This window comes from Saccopteryx leptura, chromosome 3, assembly GCF_036850995.1.
Source record: "Saccopteryx leptura isolate mSacLep1 chromosome 3, mSacLep1_pri_phased_curated, whole genome shotgun sequence".
NCBI lineage: Eukaryota > Metazoa > Chordata > Mammalia > Chiroptera > Emballonuridae > Saccopteryx > Saccopteryx leptura.
Window position 1 is genome coordinate 54,579,900 of NC_089505.1, and position 20,484 is coordinate 54,600,383.

Consider the following 20,484-nt stretch of genomic DNA (forward strand, 5'->3'; position numbering starts at 1 on the left):
TAGCAATAATTATATCTGACAAAGTCAACTTTAAAACAAAGACTATAGTAAGGGATAAAAAGGTCATTACATAATGATAAAGGTAGCAATCCAACAGGAAGAAAAAACCATTATAAATATCTATGCATCTAATATAGGAGCACCTAAATATATAAAGCAGACTTTGATGGACATAAAGGGCGAGATTAACAGCAATACTATAATAGTAGGGGATTTCAATACCTCACTAACATCACTGGATAGATCCTCAAGAAAGAAAATTAACACGGGTTCAATTCCCGGCCAGGGCACACAGGAGAAGCGCCCATCTGCTTCTCCACCCCTCTCCTTCCTCTCTGTCTCTCTCTTCCCCTCCCACAGCCAAGGCTCATTGGAGCAAAGTTGGCCCAGGCGGTGAGGATGGCTCTGTGGCCTCTGCCTCAGGCACTAGAATGGCTCTGGTTGCAACAGAGCAATGCCCCAGATGGGCAGAGCATCACTCCCTGGTGGGCATGCCAGGTAGATCCTGGTCAGGCACATGCGGGAGTCTGTCTGTCTGCCTCCCCGTTTCCAACTTCAGAAAAATACAAAAAAAAAAAAAAAGAAAGAAAGAAAATTAACAAAGAAACAGCAGACTTAAAGGACACACTAGATCAACTGGATTTAATAGATATCTTCAGAACCTTTCACTGTAAAGCAGCAGAATATACATTCTTTTCAAGTGTGCATGGTACATTCTCTAGGATAGACCACATATTAGGGTATAAAATGAGTCTCAACAAATTTAAGATTGAAATCATATCAAGCATCTTCTCTGACCACAATGGCATGAAACTAGAAATCAACTACAATAGAAAAACTGAAAAACTCAACCACTTGGAAACTAAACACCATATTATTATTATATAATGAATGGGTCAACAATGACATCAAGGAAGAAATCAAAAATTTCCTTGAAACAAATGAAAATGAGCATACAACAACTCAAACTCTGTGGGACACAGCAAAAGCAGTCCTGAGAGGGAAGTTCATAGCATTACAGGCATACCTTAAGAAGCTAGAAAAAATTCAGATAAACAACTAAAAGAACTAGAAAAAGAACAGCAAGTAAAGCCTAGAGGAAATAGAAAGAAAGAAATAATAAAGATCAAAGTGGAAATAAATGACAGAGATCTAAAAAACAATACAGAGGATCAATGAAACCAAGAGCTGGTTCTTTAAAAAGGTAAACAAGATTGATAAACCCTTAGCCAGACTCACCAAGAAAAAAAGAGAAAGGACTCAAATAAATAAAATTAGAAATGAGGGTGGAGAAGTAACAACGAACACAGCAGAAATACAAAGGATTGTAGGAAAATACTATGAAGAACTGTATGCCAAAAAATTAGACAACCTAGGTGAAATGGACAAATTCCTTGAAAAATATAATCTTTCAAAAATCAATCTGAAAACAAACAAAAAAAATCAATCTGGAAGAATCAGAAAACCTAAATAGACCAATTACAACAAATGCAATCAAAACAGTCATCAAAAAACTCCCAACAAACAAAAGCCTTGGGCCAGATGGCTTCACAGGTGAATTCTACCAAACATACAAAGAAGAACTAACTCCTATCCTTCCCAAGCTATTTCAAAAAATTCAAGGAGGGAAAACTTCCAAGCTCTTTCTATGAAGTGAGCATAATTCTGATTCCAAAACCAGGCAAAGACAACACAAAGAAAGAAAACTATAGGCCAATATCTCTGATGAATTTAGATGCTAAAATTCTCAACAAAATATTAGCAAACCGGATCCAGCAATACATGAAAAAAATCATACATTATGATCAAGTGGGATTTATTCTGGGGAGGCAAGGCTGGTACAATATTTGCAAATCAATCAATGTGATTCATCACATAAACAAAAGGAAGGACAAAAACCACATGATAATATCAATAGATGCAGGAAAAGCATTTGATAAAATCCAGCACCCATTTATGATCAAAACTCTCAGCAAAGTGAGAATACAGGGAACATACCTCATAAAGGCCATCTATGACAGACCCACAGCCAACATCATACTCAATGGGCAAAAGTTAAAAGCAATCCCCTTAAGATCAGGAACAAGGCAGGGGTACTCCCTTTCATCACTCTTATTCAACATAGTTCTGGAAGTCCTAGCCACAGCAATCAGACAAGAAGAAGAAAGAAAGTATCCAAATTGGAAAAGAAGAAGTAAAACTATCATTATTTGCTGATGATATGATACTGTTCATAGAAAACCCTAAAGTCGCAGTCAAAAAACTACTGGACCTGATAAATTAATTCAATGAGATGGCAGGATATAAAATTAATACTCAGAAAACAGAGGCATTTTTATACACCAACAATGATCTGTCTGAAAGAGAAATTAAGAAAACAATCCCCTTCACTATTGTAACAAAAATAAATAAAGTACCTAGGAGTAAATTTAACCAAGGAGGTTAAAGATTTATACTCGGAAAATTATAAAACATTGATAAAAGAAATCAAGGAAGATACAAACAAGTGGAAGCATATACCGTGTTCATGGTTAGGAAGAATAAACATCATTAAAATATCTATATTACCCAAAGCAATTTGTAAATTCAATGCAATTCCTATTAAAATACCAATGACATACTTCAAAGATATAGAACAAATATTCTAAAAATTCATATGGAACCAAAAAAAGAACACAAATAGCCTCAGCAATCTTGAAAAAGAAGAATAAAATGGGTGGTATCACACTTCCTGATGTCAAGTTATACTACAAAGCCATTGTACTCAAAAAGCTTGGTACTGGCATAAGAACAGGCATATGAATCAATGGAACAGGACAGAGAACCCAGAAATAAACCCAGACCTTTATGGATAATTGATATTTGACAAGGGTGGTAATAGCATACAATGGAGTGAAGACAGTCTGTTTAACAAATGGTGTTGGGAAAATTGGACAGCTATCTGCAATAAAATAAAACTAGACCACCAACTTACACCATTCACAAAAATAAACTCAAAATGGATAAAAGACTTAAATGTAAGTCGTGAAACCATAAGCATCCTAGAGGAAAACATAGGCAATAAGCTCACTGACATCACTCACTGCTGATTTATCTACACATGCAAGGGAAATAAAGGACAGGATAAACAAGTGGGACTATATCAAACTAAAAAGCTTTTGCACAACTAAAGACAATATAAACAAAATAAAAAGGCAAACCACACAATGAGAGAACATATTCGACCATACATCTGATAAGGGGTTAATAATCAAAATTTATAAAACTCAACACCAGGAAGATAAACAATCCAATCACAAACTAGGCAAAAGAAATGAATAGACACTTCTCTCCAAAGAAGACATACAGATGGCCAATAAGCAGATGAAAAAATGCTCAACATCACTAATCGTTAGAGAAATGCAAATTAAAACCACAATGAGATATCACCTCACACCAGTCAGAATGGCGCTCATCAACAAATCAATACATAATAAGTGCTGGCAAGGATGTGGAGAAAAGGGAACCCTCCTGCACTGCTGGTGGGAATGCAGACTGGTGCAGCCACTGTGGAAAACAGTATGGAGATTCCTCAAAATATTAAAAATTGAACTGCCTCTGACCCAGCCATCCCACTTTTAGGAATATATCCCAAGAACACCACATCAATGATTCAAAAGGAGAAATGCACCCCCATGTTTATGGCAGCATTGTTTACAAAGCCAAGATCAGGAAACAGCCCAAGTGTCCGTCAGTGGACGAGTGGATTAAAAAGCTGTAGTACATATACACAATGCAATACTACGCAGCCATGAAAAAGAAGAAAATCTTATCTTTTGCAACAATATGGATGGACCTGGAAACTACTATGCTAAATGAAATAAGACAGGCAGAGAAAGAAAAATATCATATGACCTCACTCATTTGAGGAATCCGACGAACAGTATGCACTGAGAAACAGAATAGAGACAGAGGTGGGATCAAAGAATCCGGAGGGAAAGCGGACAGAGGGAAAGGGGATGATAGGATGATAGGATGGGATGAGAGCAGAAAAGCAAATCCTGGTGGGAAGGGGGGAGGGCATTATGGGGAGGAGGACAAGGGGGATTTACTGGGGAACACGGGGGAGGAAAGGATGTATTTGGGGGGACACTGGAATCTAGGTAAACAATAAATTAAAATTTTAAAAAAGGTAGTATTCATACATGCTCATTCTTCATAGCTTGTTGCTCAAATAGTATGGTCATCGGCTGATAACTTTTTCAAATTTTTATTAAAGAAAACCTTGTTATGCCTTACCAGGCGGTTGCGCAGTGGATAGAACGTTGGACTGGGATGCCAAGGACCCAGGTACGAAACTCCATGGTTGCCAGCTTGAGCGCGGGCTCATCTGGTTTGAGCAAGGCTCACCAGCTTGAGCTCAAGATCAGTAGCTTGAGCAAGGGGTCACTTGCTCTGCTGTAGCCCCCCGTAAAGGCACATATGAGAAAGCAGTCAATGAACAACTAAGGTGCCGCAACAAAAAATTGATGCTTCTCATCTCTCTCCCTTCCTGTCTGTCTGCCCCTATCTGTCCCTCTCTCTGTCTCTCTCTGTCTCTGTCACACACAAAAAAAGAAAAGAAAGAAAATATTGTTATATAGCTAGGTGAAAGCTGCCAAACAATCTGCCACCAATTTTATCTCATTAGTCAATGATTCCGGCATTCTGTGAAGGTGCATTTTATTTTAATGTGATAGCCGAGCCTTAGATCAAGTTCCTTAGGAGCACAATGAGAAAAACAAACAAAGAAACAAACAAATAAAATGGTCCACTGTAATGTTTTAACATCTGTACTAAAAATAAAATCAAATAATCATAAGTATACCAAAATTAAGAACTCCATAAATGAAGCTCTTCTATCACTAAAAAACCTAATAGCCCAATCTTTCTTCTCTAGTAATCAGCATATCAGTATTTTTTTAGAAGAAATAGTCTGTGGCATCTTTACAGTCTTCAAAAACTAAAGCTTTATAGATGTTTAACTCAATGATCGGGTCTTTTTCAATGTTAAATATTTGATGGGCTGAAGAGATGACAGTAAAAATGTTACCACAAGGAGATGTTGGTCTAACAACTAAACATTTTTTCACATATGCATTAACTTTTAACAAATATAAGCTTTCATTAGACACACTAGAAACTAGATGACATGTCAAATGGCCTACTTACCTAAGATTACAATTAAACTATAAAACCAGGGTTATTTCCTAGGTGGACCTATCATAGCCAATCCAGAAAGCAATGGTGGAAGGGTAGGAGAATACCTCTAAGAAAAGCCAAACAATAACTTTTTTTTGACTATGGGTTTTGTTTTGCCAAACAAAAATTTTAAAGAAAAACAAACAAACATTGTTTAATTGGAAATGGAAGTGGATACGGGTGAGAAGATCAAGAGAGGAGGCAGACGCCGTGAACAGAAGAGCACTGGAGTAACCGGCACCCGCTACTACGGCCGGTTCCATCACCAAGGCTTTCAGAGCCCTGGCTGGATTCTGCGGGCGGCTTCCTGAGACCTGGCTGTGTGATGGACATGCCCTTCACTGCTGCTGGCATATGTAGGTTTATTCTAAATCTCCATTTCTGCCTGACCTGTGGTGGCGCAGTGGGATAAAGTGTCGACCTGGGACGCTGAGGTCGCCTGTTCGATACCCTGGGCTTGCCTGGTCAAGGCACATATGGGAGTTGATGTTTCCTGCTCCTCCCCTTTCTCTCTCTCTCTCTCCTCTCTGAAAATTGAATAAATAAAATCTTTAAAAAAAATAATAAAAAAATAAAATAAAATAAATCTCTATTTCTTTCTGTAACCTAAATGAGTCTCTATTCCTTTTTTTTTTTTTTTTTTTTTTGTATTTTTCTGAAGCTGGAAACCGGGAGAGACAGTCAGATAGACTCCCGCATGCGCCCGACCTGGATCCACCCAGCACGCCCACCAGGGGCGACGCTCTGCCCACCAGGGGGCAATGCTCTGCCCCTCCGGGGCGTCGCTCTGCCGCGACCAGAGCCACTCTAGCGCCCGGGGCAGAGGCCAAGGAGCCATCCCAAGCGCCCGGGCCATCCTTGCTCCAATGGAGCCTTGGCTGCGGGAGGGGAAGAGAGAGACAGAGAGGAAGGAGGGGGGGGTGGAGATGCAAATGGGCACTTCTCCTATGTGCCCTAGCCGGGAATCGAACCCGGGTCCCCCCACGCCAGGCCGACGTTCTACCGCTGAGCCAACCGGCCAGGGCCGAGTCTCTATTCCTTTTAACCAAAAAGATATTAACACAATGACAGCCTTTTTTTATTTACATAAAAATAAGTATTTAATTGTATCAGTGGTTTTTAAAAAGTAAAATTACTGTCAGTAGTTTTTAAAATAAAGTACTACTAACATATGTTATACAGTACCTTTCTTCGGAAGACCTTATGATAAATGAATATTTGTGTGTGGAAGCAAGAAAACTAGTTTCTTAGATTAAACCATATTCTAACTCTAATTACTATTACTATCCTTCATAATTCAAAGAGGACACCACTGAGGACACTGACTCTATAATGGAATAGGAACAAGATTTTCCTGTCATCTTAGAATTTCCGAAGCTCTCCCTTTATACCGGCTAGTGGCCTCTGAGGAACCTGGTATGACAGCTCTGCCCAAACACTGGAGACAAGGGAGACAAGTTCTCCTACACTCTTCAGAGAGGCACTAGTCCTCTCCATGCAGGAATTATTTTAAAAGAATTTTTTAAAAAGGAAAAATCAACTCTAAAACCAAAGCAGAAATAAATAAAGCCATCAAGGCAGAAGCTGTGAGCTCGACAAGAAGTGCTGTGGTGTCCCCTGAGATAAGCCCTGGGCCCAGCACAGGAGTGCCCTGAAAAGAAGCACCTGAAGAGTGAGGCCCGAGGGTGAGAGCCCACAGGCTGGTACTCGCTTCAGGGAGGATGTCCTCATCAGCAACCAGAGCAGGGTGGCGAGGAGTTCAGGCAAGAACTTGACATGTATCCTCAGGATCACAGGAGTACACAGGATGAAGACAAGAGACTGGTACCCAGTTCTTCTCTGCAGAAGTCCAAGGGCAGGAAGCTGGCTAAAGCTGCCCATGCAGTAGGGGTTGGAGAAAAAAGATGTTATGCTTCTTGTGGCCTAAGTAGGCACCATAAAAGGCGATCTGGCTAGAGCTGTCCCCTAAGGACTCCACCCAAGAAGACCAAGTTCAAGTGCAAAAGGGTCCCAGCAGAAGGCAGTGATGTGAGGTGTTCGTCTAGACTCGAGAGTCATAAGGCGTCAAAAAGTGGAGTATTGGGGAGTTCCTCAGGGAAGTCTTGAGGAACCCACCAATGTACCTCTCAACAAAGACCTAGCATGTCAACATTTATCATACCAAAGGCCCTGCACTTCCAACTCTGATATTTCACTCTCATCTTCTATTTCTGTCATTCTGACCCTAGAAAAGCCAGGCAAATAGAGAGAGGAGGAAGGAAAGGAGAAGAACAATCACTCTTCCCTCTCCACTGCTGATCCTGGGCCATGCCTGAGTAAGAGGAAGGGGTAAGCTTTGAGTGGCACAGAAGTTTTCATTTTGATTGAATAGCATCAATTATTACCTAAACACGAAGCAATCTGAATCCCCCCCAAGGTGAAAGAAGCTATGGAACATTAAGAGGTCAGACATGGCGATCCAACACAGCTTGTTTAAAGAACTCATACAACTCAACACAAACAAACAATCCAATTAAAAAATAGGGAGAGGAACTAAACAGATACCTATTCCAAGAGGACACATAAATGACCAGCAGATAGATGAAAATATGTTCAACTTCACTAGCTATTTGGGAAATGAAAATCAAAACTACAATGAGATACCACCTGACACCTATTAGAATGACTATTATCAACAAGACAGGTAATAGCAAATATTGGAGAAGTTGTGGAGAAAAAGGAACCCTAATTCATTGCTGGTGGGAATGTAAACTGGTACAGCCATTATGGAAAACAGGTTGGTGGCTCCTCAAAAAATTAAGACTAGAGCTACCAGATGACCCAGCAATCCCTCTGGATATCTACCTGAAAAACTCAAAAACATTTATTCACCAAAATATATGAACCTTTATGTTCACTGCAGCATTATTCACAGTGGCCAAGACATGAAGACAACCAAAGTGTCCTTCAATAGAGGACTGGAGGAAGAAAATATGGCACATATATATATTATACTATGGAATACTACTCAGCCATAAGAATAGCTGAAATGCCGCCATTTGTGAAAACATGAATGAACATTGAGAATATTATGCTAAGCGAAAAAAGACCAAAAGAAAGCTAAAGCCCATATGATTTTGCTCATATGTAGGATATAAAACTGAAACTCACAGACACAAACAGTATGGTGGTTACCAGAAGGAAGGGGTGGGGTTAGTAAAGGGTAAACAGGGCCTTTTGACTTTTGGTGGTGGATGTATGTGTATCACAGAAATGCACACTTGATTAAAATCTATATAACCCTATTGACCAATGTCACCTCAATAAATTTAATTTTAAAAAAATAAAGGAACTGGTGAGAAGGTTTCAAGCTATTTCAGGATCATATCTGATTGCATTTAATCCATTTTATAAAATATTTACACTTTTAACTGTTTAATCTTTAACATCACACAAACCTCACCTTTGATAAAAGGCCTTCTGCCTCTATACTGTATCCTTTAAGGTCTTCATGTAATTTCTGCAAATTCTGTATAACTCTTCTTTGATGTTCATCGTCCTTTAACTCGTGAGCTTTGATCAGAAAGTCGTAGTGGTCCAGAGGTCCGTGGCAAACAGCCAAAGCTTTCATATAAGCTTCTGTAGCCACAGCTGGAGGCATACTCTCAGGCGTCTGAACTGTATAGGCTATAAACAAAAAAGAAATATAAAATTTAGACTCTTAAATGAAGATATTTCATAGTGCTCTACATATGGTCACAATAAAACTTTTAACCAGTTACAAGATATGTATGCTTATAATTGTCTCATTTTAATAAAAGGGAAGAAACCCAAATGCATAAGCTATGATTATAACCCTTCTTCTATACAGCCTAACCTGCAGTAGAGTCTCTGCTCTGCTTCCCCTCCATTCAGGGAGGCCCTTAGGTTCATCAGCTCTCCCTACAGCAGGGCTGGTCCCTTCCTTTGAGTTAGGCCTAATTCTGGTTCTTGAGTAATGGAGACATAGAGACAAAGGGTTTTCTACTGCACTTTCATTCTCTGTCCAAAACCACACAGCATTCAGATGTTACCACATTATTCCAGGCCTCTGCTTATGAGATTCTTTCCCTTTTCCATAACCTTTACGTTGAACACAAAGACTTGGAACACAGTAGTGTCTGTTTCTAAGCAGGCTGGTGTTCTGATCTCTTTTTTTAGCCTTCCTGGGAAAGAAATTATTGGTCATGGTAAAGTCCAATCAAGACTGCATTCCTTGGCCCTGATCGGTTGGCTCAGCGTTAGAGCGTCGGCCCGGCATGTTGAAGTCCCAGGTCACGGCACACAGGAAAAGCGCCTATCTGCTTCTCCACCCTTCCCCCTCTCCTTTCTCTCTATCACTCTCTTCCGCTCCTGCAGCCAGGGTTTCATTGGAACAAAGTTGGCCCACGTGCTAGGATGGCTCCATGCCGCCTCAGGCACTAGAATGGCTCTGGCCGCAGTGGGACAACGGCCCAGATGGGCAGAGCATCACCCTCAGTGGGCATGCTGGGTGGATCCCGGTCAGGCACATGTAGGAGTCTGTCTGTCTGCCTCCCAGCTTCTCACTTCAGAAAAATACAAAAAAAAGACTGCATAATTATTTTTCAGAAGCAACAATAAACAGCTGTAAACCCACACATGTTTTAGAAAAAAACTTTGAAAGGTATATTGTCAGTGTTTCTCTTGTTTGATTAAAGACCATGTTTCCTTTGTTTCAATATGTAAATTACTTTAGAAAAAAGTAACAGTCACAATGTTATTTCCATTCTTTTCCAAAGAGAAGAAAAGAATTCCTAAAAAATCCATGAGTGTTTGGGATAGGGCAAAGCTATCTTCTAATAGCTGTCTACCTTTCTGAACAGAAGTTTTAGTTAAGTACAAGGCTGCCCCATTAAATATTCCATTTCCTGACCTTTCTTACAGCCAAGATGGCCATGGAGCCAGTTCTAACCAAATGGGATGTGAGCTATAATGTGTGAAGTTCTGGTACACGACCTTAAAGGGCAAGAGTAAATCCCTTGGCCCTGTCTGGCTGGCTCAGTGGTAGAGCATCGGCCGGGCATGTGGATGTCCTGGGTCAATTCCCGACCAGGGCATGTAGGAGCAGCGCCCATCTGCTTCTCCACCCCTCCCTCTCACTTCTCTCTCTTGCTTTTCTTTCTCTCTCTCTTCCCCTCCTGCAGCCATGGCTCGATTGGAGCAAGTTGACCCCAGGTGCTGAGGATGGCTCCATGGCCTCTGCCTCAGGCACTAAGAAGAGCTCAGTTGCTGAACAATAAAGCAACACACTAGATAGACACAGCATCACCCCCTAGTGAGCTTGCCGGGTGGATCCCAGCCAGAGTATATGCAGGAGTTTGTCTTGGCCTCCCCTTCTCTCACTGAATAATAAATAAATAAATAAATAGTAAACTCCTCCCCTTTTCCCCCTCTCCTGACTGGAATGACAGTTCATGACTGCACCTGGAAGAGTCAACCAGGCAAGGAAAGGCATGCAGAATGCTAACCAAAGCAAAGTAATGTTATCCAACAATGAAGAGCTGCCAAACCAGCTCTGGACCGCCTGCTTGGAATTTTATGTAAAAGAATAACAAACTTCCAACATTTCAAGCAGTGTATTTTGGGATGTCTTTGTTACAGGGGCCTAATTGAACCCTAACTGATACAGGGCTTACAGCCTGCAAAAGAGAATATAAGAATCTCCTGGAACCTTGGGCCTCACAGGACCAGGATGAGGCTTGGGTTCAGTGTGGAAGCTGGAGGCATAGGTTCAAAGCTGTGTAAAGGTTTCCAGCAATTTGAGATATTTACCAGCATGGTATAAGAAGAAATATATTTGGTCTTTGTCCACAGTCCCCAACACAGGGCTCCTAAAAATCCTGGCATTTCCTAAATGATTGGCAGTCTCCTTTGCTATTCATAATGAGCACCTTCCTAGCACACCTAAGTTATGCTAGGGAGGTAACTTAGAGCAGGGCCCCAAGATAGTTTCAGGACAGGCCCGGTCCCCAGAAGGACCAGGTATATAGAGGGTTAAAACTTTTTTTCCCACCTACTCACCTCCTGGGAGGGGAAGGGAAGCTAGACCCTACATTCATTTTTTTTTCAAATCAATATTTAAAAAGCTTCCGAGCTGCTGAACACAAAAGTTCTGCATGCCTCTCCTTGCCTGGTGCACAATGAGAGGGCATGGACGCTCTTATCTCTTGCCCTATGCATCTCTTCCATTTGCCTATTTCTGAATTATATCCTTTATAATAATCTGGTAAATATAAGGAAAAGTTCTGAGTTCTACAATACATATCTAGAAAATTATCGAACCTGAGAGTGGGTTGTGGGAACCCCTGAATTTATAGTCAGCCATGCAGAAATGCGGGTGGTCTGGGCAGCCCATTACAGCTGGCATCTGAAATGGGGGCAGTCTTGTCAAACTGAGCCCTTTAACTTGCGGGATCTGATGCCACAACTTAGGAAGTGTCAGAACTGAACTTAACTGTTGCTTATCCATTGGTATTGAAGGGCCTGAGAATCTCACACCAGGAAAGCTCTCTTCTACCCACTCCTTTAATTTTCTGGAGTCAACCAGGTAAGAAACCCAAGAGAAATGCTAATTTCCTTTCCCTCAATCCCATAACCTCTTTCCCCAGCCCTCATCTTGATTCTCAACCAATCATCAATGCTACTCAATTTTACATCCTATTCTGAAATCCATTCCCTGCTCCCCTTCTTCAGACTACCACCCCAAATGAGGGTCTCATTATCACTGACTTAGCCTCCCTGCCTCTGATCACCGCCTGCCTCAAATTTACCACTGCCATAATCTCTAAAGTATTTTCCATCGACTACAAGAATGATCTTGCTAAAATCCAAATGTGCTATTATCAATAATATGCTTGAAATTTAGCTCGTTGTTTAAAGAAATGGTTTTCAAACATAATTTTAACAGCAGCACCTACTTTACATATACAACCTTCCATGGAATCTTAATTTTTTTTTTAATAATTTTATTTTTTTAATGGGGCGACATCAATAAATCAGGATACATATATTCAAAGATAACAAGTCCAGGTTATCTTGTCGTTCAATTATGTTGCATACCCATCACCCAAAGTCAGATTGTCCTCTGTCACCTTCTATCTAATTTTCTTTGTGCCCCTCCCCGGAATCTTAATTTTTTTAAAGAGAAAAGTGGGAAAGGGGACAGAAAGTCCCACCCTCTTCACATCTCCCTCATTCCCACACCCATACCATCCCTATTTCCAAAGCAGCCCCTGATACCAACTCCCCACCTTATAGGATCATATTAACTATGAATAATGTCCAGAAATAGTGGAGGCCTAAGATTACTGCTCTTAAAGGGGCCTGTTTGCAAAGATGGGCTCTTGGCTGGGAATTTGGGATTCCAAGAGGGTTCCCACCATTCCCAGAAATGGGAAGAGTGACCCACGTATGAGCAATGTTGTTTATGCTGACCACCTAGTTTCCTTCTACAAGTCTGGAATGTTGGTACATGCTGGATAGAGAGGCCTGTTACTACCCCCAACCCTAGGCATGGAGTCTCTAATGAGCTTTCAAAATACAGAACATTTCACACCTGTTGTCACAATTTGTTGCTGAGGGAAGCAAGAGTGTTCTCTGTGACTCCACTGGGAGAAAATTCTTGGATGCTTGTGCCTAATTTTCTCCAGATTTTTTTCTACACACCTTTTCTCTTTGCTGATTGTGCTTTGTATCCTTTAACTATAATAAACCATAGCTATGAGTCCAACTATATATTCACCGAGTCATGTGAGTCCTCCAAATCACCAAATCTGGGGGTAGTTATGGGGATACCCAACAAAGATAGTATCCTCATTCTGAGTTCAAGGAATCCATAATAGGCCCCAGCCTCATTTTCAAACTACTGTTCCTCTACTCTCCAAAATGCATTCAGTGACACAAAAAATGATTGAGTACTCACCACATACAATGGGTAATATAATGAAAAACAGGGAATACCAAAGTTGTTTTTTTTTTCCTTTTTGTATTTTTCTGAAGCTGGAAACCGGAGGCAGTCAGACAGACTCCCGCATGCGCCCAACCGGGACCCACCCGGCATGCCCACCAGGGGGCGATGCTCCGCCCATCCGGGGCGTCACTCTGCCGCAACCAGAGCCATTATAGCGCCTGAGGCAGAGGCCACAGAGCCATCCTCAGCGCCCGGGCCAACCTTGCTCCAATGGAGCCTTGGCTGCGGGAGGGGAAGAGACAGACAGAGAGGAAGGAGAGGGGGAGGGGTGGAGAAGCAGATGGGCGCTTCTCCTGTGTGCCCTGGCTGGGAATCAAACCCAGGACTCCCGCACACCAGGCTGATGCTTTACCACTGAGCCAACCAGTGAGGGCCTCAAAGTTGTTGTTTTTTTAAGTGGGGGTGGAGGGACAAAAAATTCTACCAATAATATATAAAAATTAACTGGCAGTAGCAAGTATATATAATTTGGGTACAGAGAAACTAGTTATGAAACTGGTTATTCTAACTGGGAAATATTAAAGGCCCAAAATAGGATAGGCAATAGTAGGAATTAAGATTGTTTTGTTATTAGAAGGTCCTTGTGGCCCTGGCTGGTTGGCTTTGTGGTAGAGCGTCGGCCTGGGATGTGGATGTCCCAGGTTCGATTCCCAGTCAGGGCACACAGGAGAAGCACCTATCTGCTTCTCCACCCCTCTCCCTTTCCATACTTTCTCTTTCTCTTTCTTTCTCTCTCTCTCTCCACTCCTCCTGCAGCCATGCCTCAATTGGAACGAGTTGGTCTCAGGTGCTGAGGATGGCTCCATGGCCTCCACATCAGGTGCTAAAAAGAGCTTGGTTGCTGAGTAACAGAGCAATGCCCCAGATGGCTTGTCGGGTGGATCCTGGTCAGGGTGCATGCAGGAGTCTGTCTCTGACCCCCCTCCTCTCGCTGAATTTAAAAAAAGGAAGGTGCCTGACCTGTGGTGGCGCAGGGGATAAAGCGTCGACCTGGAATGCTGAGGTCGCCGGTTCAAAACCTTGGGCTTGCCTGGTCAAGGCACATATGGGAGTTGATGCTTCCTGCTCCTCCCTCCCCTTTCTCTCTCTCTCTCTCTCTCTCTTTCACTCTCTCTCCTCTCTAAAAATTAATAAAGTAAAAAGAAAATTTAAAAAAAAATTAGTAAAGAACCAAAAAAAAAAAAAAGGAAGGTACTTGCACTACCTGTGAAGTGATGTAGTGTTATTTGAAAGTGAATTTGGGTCAATTATAGGTATATATCACAAACTCTAGGGCAACCACTAAAGAAAAAAGATTTTGAAAAAAGGATATATAATTGATTGCTGGGAAAGGAGAGAAAATGGAATCATTTAAATGCTCAATTAAAACCACAAAACAGGCTGCTCTCTCTCTCTATGGAGCATGCCTGTACTTCATCCTCTCTCCTTTCCCCAGGCATGCTCTCTCTGCTTTTCTTTCTCCTAAGCTCCAAGGCCCTTCTTTTGACTCCATAACTTGTTTCCTGAGCCCATGCAGTTCAGCAAGCTCACTGCTTCCATAGCTCACTTCTTCTACCCCTGTGACTTTCTAAATGAACTTCTGCTTGCATTTTTTTTAAATAAGTAAGTGACAAAATAGGAAGAACAAAAGCAACTAATAGAAAGCAGTAACAAAAATGGTAGATATTAATCCAACTGTATCAATAATTACTTTAATGTCAATGGCATAAATGTAACAGTTTAAAGACAGATTGTAAGAATGGGCCAAAACACTATATGTTGTCTACAAGAAACCTACTTTAAACATAAGATTCTTATAGGTTAAAAGTAAATAGATAGAGAAAAATATTCTATGCCAACACTAGTAAAAACAAATTATTATATTTTTTTCTGAATTAACCATATTAATTTCAGACAGAGCAAACTTCAAAGCAGGGGTAGTTATTAGAGCTAAAGAAGGGAATTATATAATGGTAGAGGAGTCAATTCTCCAAGAAGACATAACAATTCTTAATGCATATGCACCTAACCACAGACCATCAAGCTAAACTATCTGAGGCAAAAAAATTGAGAGAACTGAAAGGAAAAACAGATGACTCTGCTATCATCATGGAGACTTCAACACCCCACAAGCAGAGCTGGACAAATCCAACAGACAGAAAATCAGAAAGGTGAACTCAACACCACCATCAATAAACTGACTATACCTGAAATCTAGAGAATATTTCAAGCAACAACAGCAGAACACACATTCTTCTCAATCTCACATTCACCAAGATGAACCACATTCTGTGGATAAAACACATGTTACCAAAGTTAAAAGCATAGAAATCATACAATGTAAGCTTTCAAATCACAATGAAATTAAACTAGAAATCAATAAAAAAAAAGATTACTGAAAAATTCTAAAATTTGTGGAGATTAAATAACACACTTCTAAATAACATACGGGTCAAAAAAGAAATCTCAAAAAGTATGTTGAATAGGTGGAATTAAAGTAAACACAATTATCAAAATTTGTAAAATGCAGAAAAAGCAGTGCTTAAGGGAAATCTGTAGCAATTAATAATGTATATATTAGAAAAAAATCTAATATCAGTCATTTAACTTTTCACCTTAGAGAACTAGAAAAAAATTAGCAAATTAAATCAAAGTGTATAAAATAAAAGAAATAAAAAATTAGAGCAGAAATCAATGAAGTTTAAAATAGAAAATCAATACAGAAAGCCAATTAAACCAAAAGCTAGTTCTTTGAAAAGATCAGCATCTAGCCAGGCTAACCAGGAAAAATGAGAGAGGACAGAAATTACTAATATCAGAAATGAAAGAAGGACATCACTATAGAACATATAGACAAAAATAAAAATTTTTTAAAAGGATAGTAAAGCAATACTAAGAACAACTCAATCCACACATTTAATAACTTAAATAAAATTGAAAAATTCCTTAAAAGACACAATCTGTAAAATTCACACAAAAAGAAACAGAAAATCTGAATAGGACTACATCTATTAAAGAAATTGAATCAATAATTAATAATCTTCCAAAACAGAAGCATCAGTCCCAGATGGGTTCACTGGTAAATTCTATCAAGCATTAAGAAAGAAATCATACTTGGCCTGACCTGTGGTGGTGCAGTGGATAAAGCGTCAACCTGGAAATGCTGAGGTTGCTGGTTCGAAACCCTGGGCTGGCCTGGTCAAGGCACATATGGGAGTTGATGCTTCCAGCTCCTCCCCCCCCTTCTCTCTCTCTCTCTCCCTCTCCTCTCTAAAAAAATGAATGAATGAATAAATAAATAAATAAATAAATAAATAAATAAATAAAAGAAATCATACCAATTCTCTCCAATCTCTTTCAGAGAAAAGAAGAAGGAATAATTCCGAACTCATTCTATGAGGCCAGCACTACCCTAATACTAAAATCAGACAGACATTGTAAGAAAAGAAAACTACAGACCAATAAGTCACAAGAACATAGATGTAAAAATGTCCAAAAAATACTAGCAAGTCAAATCCAACAATATATGGAAAGAATTATACACTATAAAAAAGTGGATTTATCCCAGTAATGCAATGTTGGTTCAACATTGAAAAATCAATTAATGTATTCCATCACATCAACAGGCTAAGAAAAATCACAACACTATCAATAGATGCAGAAAAACCACCTGACAAAATCCAACACTCACTGATGATAATAAAAAATCTCAGTAAACAAGAAATAAACTAGGAACTTCTTCATCTTGATAAAGAATATCTACAAAAAAAACCTACAGCTGATACCATGCTTAATAGTGAGAAACTAGAAGCAATGATCAGGAACAAGACAATAATGTCTCCTTTCATAACTCCTTGTCAATATTATACTAGATCCTGACCAAGCAGTGGCACAGTGGATAGAGCATCGGACTGGGACATGGAGGACCCAGGTTCGAAACCCAAGTTCACCAGCTTGAGCACGAGCTCATCTAGTTTGAGCAAGGCTCACCAGCTTGAGCCTAAGGTTGCTGGCTTGAGTAAGGGTTCACTCAGTCTGCTGTAGCCCCCAGTCAAGGCACAAATGAGAAAGCAGTCAATAAACAACTAAGGTGCTGCAACGAAGAATTGATGCTTCTCATCTCTCTCCTTTCCTGTCTGTCTGTCCCTATCTGTCCATCTCTCTCTCTCTCTGTCACAAATATATATCATACTAGAACTCCTAGTTAATGTATAAGACAAAAAAAAGGAATAAAATGTATACTAATTGGGAATGAAGAGATAAAACTATCTTTGTTCATAGATGACATAATCATCTATGTAGACAATCCAAGAGAATTAACAAATAATTCCTGGATGTAATAAACAACAACAGTCAAGTTTCAGGACACAAGGTTAATATATAAAAGTGGAATTTAAAATTAAAAAACACAACACCATTTACATTAGCAGCCCATCAAAATGAAATACTTAGGTATAAATCTAACAAAATATGTACAAGATCTATTATGAGGAAAACTTCAAAATTCTGATGAACAAAATCAAAGAACTTTAAAACAGAGAAATAGTCCACATTCATGAACTGGAAGGCACAATATTGTCAAGATGTCAGCTCTTTCCAATTTGATCTATATATAAATATTAAATGCAATCCTAGTCAAAATCCAAGCAAGTTATTTTGTGGATACTGACAAAATAATTTTAAAGTTTAAAAGAAAAGGCAAAAGACCCAGAAGAGACAACACAATATTGAAAGAAAAGAACAAAATTAGAGAACTGACACCATCCAACTTCAAGACCTACTATAAAATATAAAACTACAGTAATCAAAGGAATAGACAGGTCAACATAGCAGGATATTGAGCCCAGAAACAGACCCCCATAAATATAGCCAACTAATTTTTGACAATAGAGCAAAGGTAATACTACAATACAGCAAAAATAATCTTTTCAACAAATGGTGCTGGAACAACTGGACATCCACCAGCAAAAAAATAAATCTAGACACAGACCTTCCACTCTTCACAAAAATTAACTCAAAATGAATCATAGACCTAACTGTAAATCATAAAACTATAAATATAACTCCTAGAAGATACCCTAGAGGAGAACCATAGAAGACATTAGAGAAACCTAGATGACTTTCTAAATACAATACCAAAGGCATAATCCATAAAAAGCTGAACTTCATGGAAATTAAAACCGTGTGCTGCAAAAGATAATGCCATGGCTCATTAGAGGACAAGCCATGGACGGGGAGAAAATATTTGCAAAAGATCCATCTGATAAAAAGACTGCTATCCAAAATATGCAAAAAACTCTCAAAACTCACAAGAAAACAAATAATCTAATTTTAAAAATGGGCCAAAGACTTTGACCGACAATTTATGATAAAGATGGAGCTATAGGCCCTGGCCAGTTGGCTCAGTGGATAGTGTCAGCCTGGTATGCAGATGTCCCAGGTTCAATCCTTCCTTGATCAAGGCACACATGAGGAGCAACTATCTGCTTCTCTTCCTCCTCCCCATTTCTCTCGCTCTTCTCCTCTCACAGCCAGTGGCTCAATTGGTTCAAGCACCGGCCCACAGCGCTGATAGCTCAGTTGGTCCAAGTGCCGGCTTCAGATACTGAGGACAGCTCAGTTGATAACAGCATGGGCCCCAGATGTGGGTTGCTGAATGGATCCCAGTTGGGGCGCATGCAGAAAGTCTGTCTCTCTATCTCCCCTCCTCTCACTTAAAAAAACTGGACAAGGCCCTGGCCGGTTGGCTCAGCGGTAGACCGTCGGCCTGGCGTGCGGGGGACCTGGAATCGATTCCCGGCCAGGGCACATAGGAAAAGCGCCCATTTGCTTCTCCACCCCCGCCTCCTTCCTCTCTGTCTCTCTCTTCCCCTCCCGCGGCCAAGGCTCCATTGGAGCAAAGATGGCCCCGGGCGCTGGGGATGGCTCCTTGGCCTCTGCCCCAGGCACTAGAGTGCTTCTGGTCTCGGCAGAGCAACGCCCCAGAGGGGCAGAGCATCGCCCCCTGGTGGGCAGAGCATCGCCCCTGGTGGGCGTGCCGGGGCGGGCGCATGCGGGAGTCTGACTGTCTCTCCCTGTTTCCAGCTTCAGAAAAATACAAAAAAAAAAATAATAATAATAAATAAATAAATAAATAAATAAATAAATAAATAAATAAAAACTAGACAAATCCCTTAATAGACACCTCACCAAAGAAGATACACAGATGGCAAAGAAGTATATGAAAAAATCTCCAGGCCATAGGTCATTAGGGAAGTGCAAATTAAAACAATGAGATACCTCTATACTTATTTGAATGGCCAAAATCCAGAACGCTGACAGATGCTGGCCAGGGTGTAGAATAACAGAAACTCATTCATTCCTGATGGAAAGGGAAAATGGTATAGTCACTTTGAAAGACAGTTTGGTGGTTTCTAACAAACTTAAACATAATCTTACCATATGATCCAGCAATCATGCTATTTGGTATTTATCCAAAGAAGCTGCAAACTTATGTCCACACAAAAACCTTCCCACAGATGTTTATAGCAGCTTTATTTATAATTGCCAAAGCTTGGATGCAACCAAGATGTCCTTCAGTAAGTGATTAGATAAACTGGTATATCCAGGCAGTGGAATATTATTCAGCACTAAAAAGAAATGAACTATCAAGCCATGAAAATATATGCAGAAAACTTCAATGCATACAACTAAGTAAAAGAGCCAGTTTGAAAAAGCTATATACTGTAAGGTCACGTTTTCTAACCATATGACATTCTGGAAAAGGCAAAACTGTGGAGAAAGTAAAAAGATCAATAGTAGACAAAAGTGGTGGAGGGAGGAGGGATCAACAGGCGGAGCAAAGAGGATTTTTAGGGCAGTGAAAATACTCTGTGTGGTACTATTATTATGGATACATATTACAATACATTTGTCTGAACCTATAGAATGTACAACACCAAAAGTGAACTCAGTGTAAACTATGGACTCTGCTTAATTATGATGTGTCGATGTCGGTTCATCAATTTTAACAAGATGTACCACCCTCTTGGGGGATGTTGATAATGACAAGAAAGGGGGGAATATATAGGAATCTCTGCACCTGCACCTCCCTCTCACTTTTGCTGTGGACCTAAAACTGCTCTAAAAAATAATAAAGTATTTAGAAGAGAGACGGAATTAGTCAGGCAAGACACTCAAGTCTGAGAGATTGGCCAGCGTAGGCCTGGATAGCAGCTGTATAAATTGAAACACAAAAGACTTCTCAAAAGCTGCACTAAATTAAATCTGTTACTACA

The 20,484-nt window shown here is 40.2% G+C and overlaps 1 protein-coding gene across 3 annotated transcripts in view; it reads right to left on the reverse strand.

The window, feature by feature from the left end:
- Positions 1-20,484, reverse strand: part of AFG1L (AFG1 like ATPase) — a 244,364-nt gene that overhangs the window by 208,114 nt on the left and 15,766 nt on the right. For all 3 annotated transcript variants that reach the window (XM_066373529.1, XM_066373528.1, XM_066373527.1), the window contains exon 2: positions 8,663-8,886. In XM_066373529.1, the coding sequence (XP_066229626.1) occupies positions 8,663-8,860 (198 nt within the window). In that variant the 5' untranslated portion in view covers positions 8,861-8,886. The remainder of the gene's footprint in view (positions 1-8,662; positions 8,887-20,484) is intronic.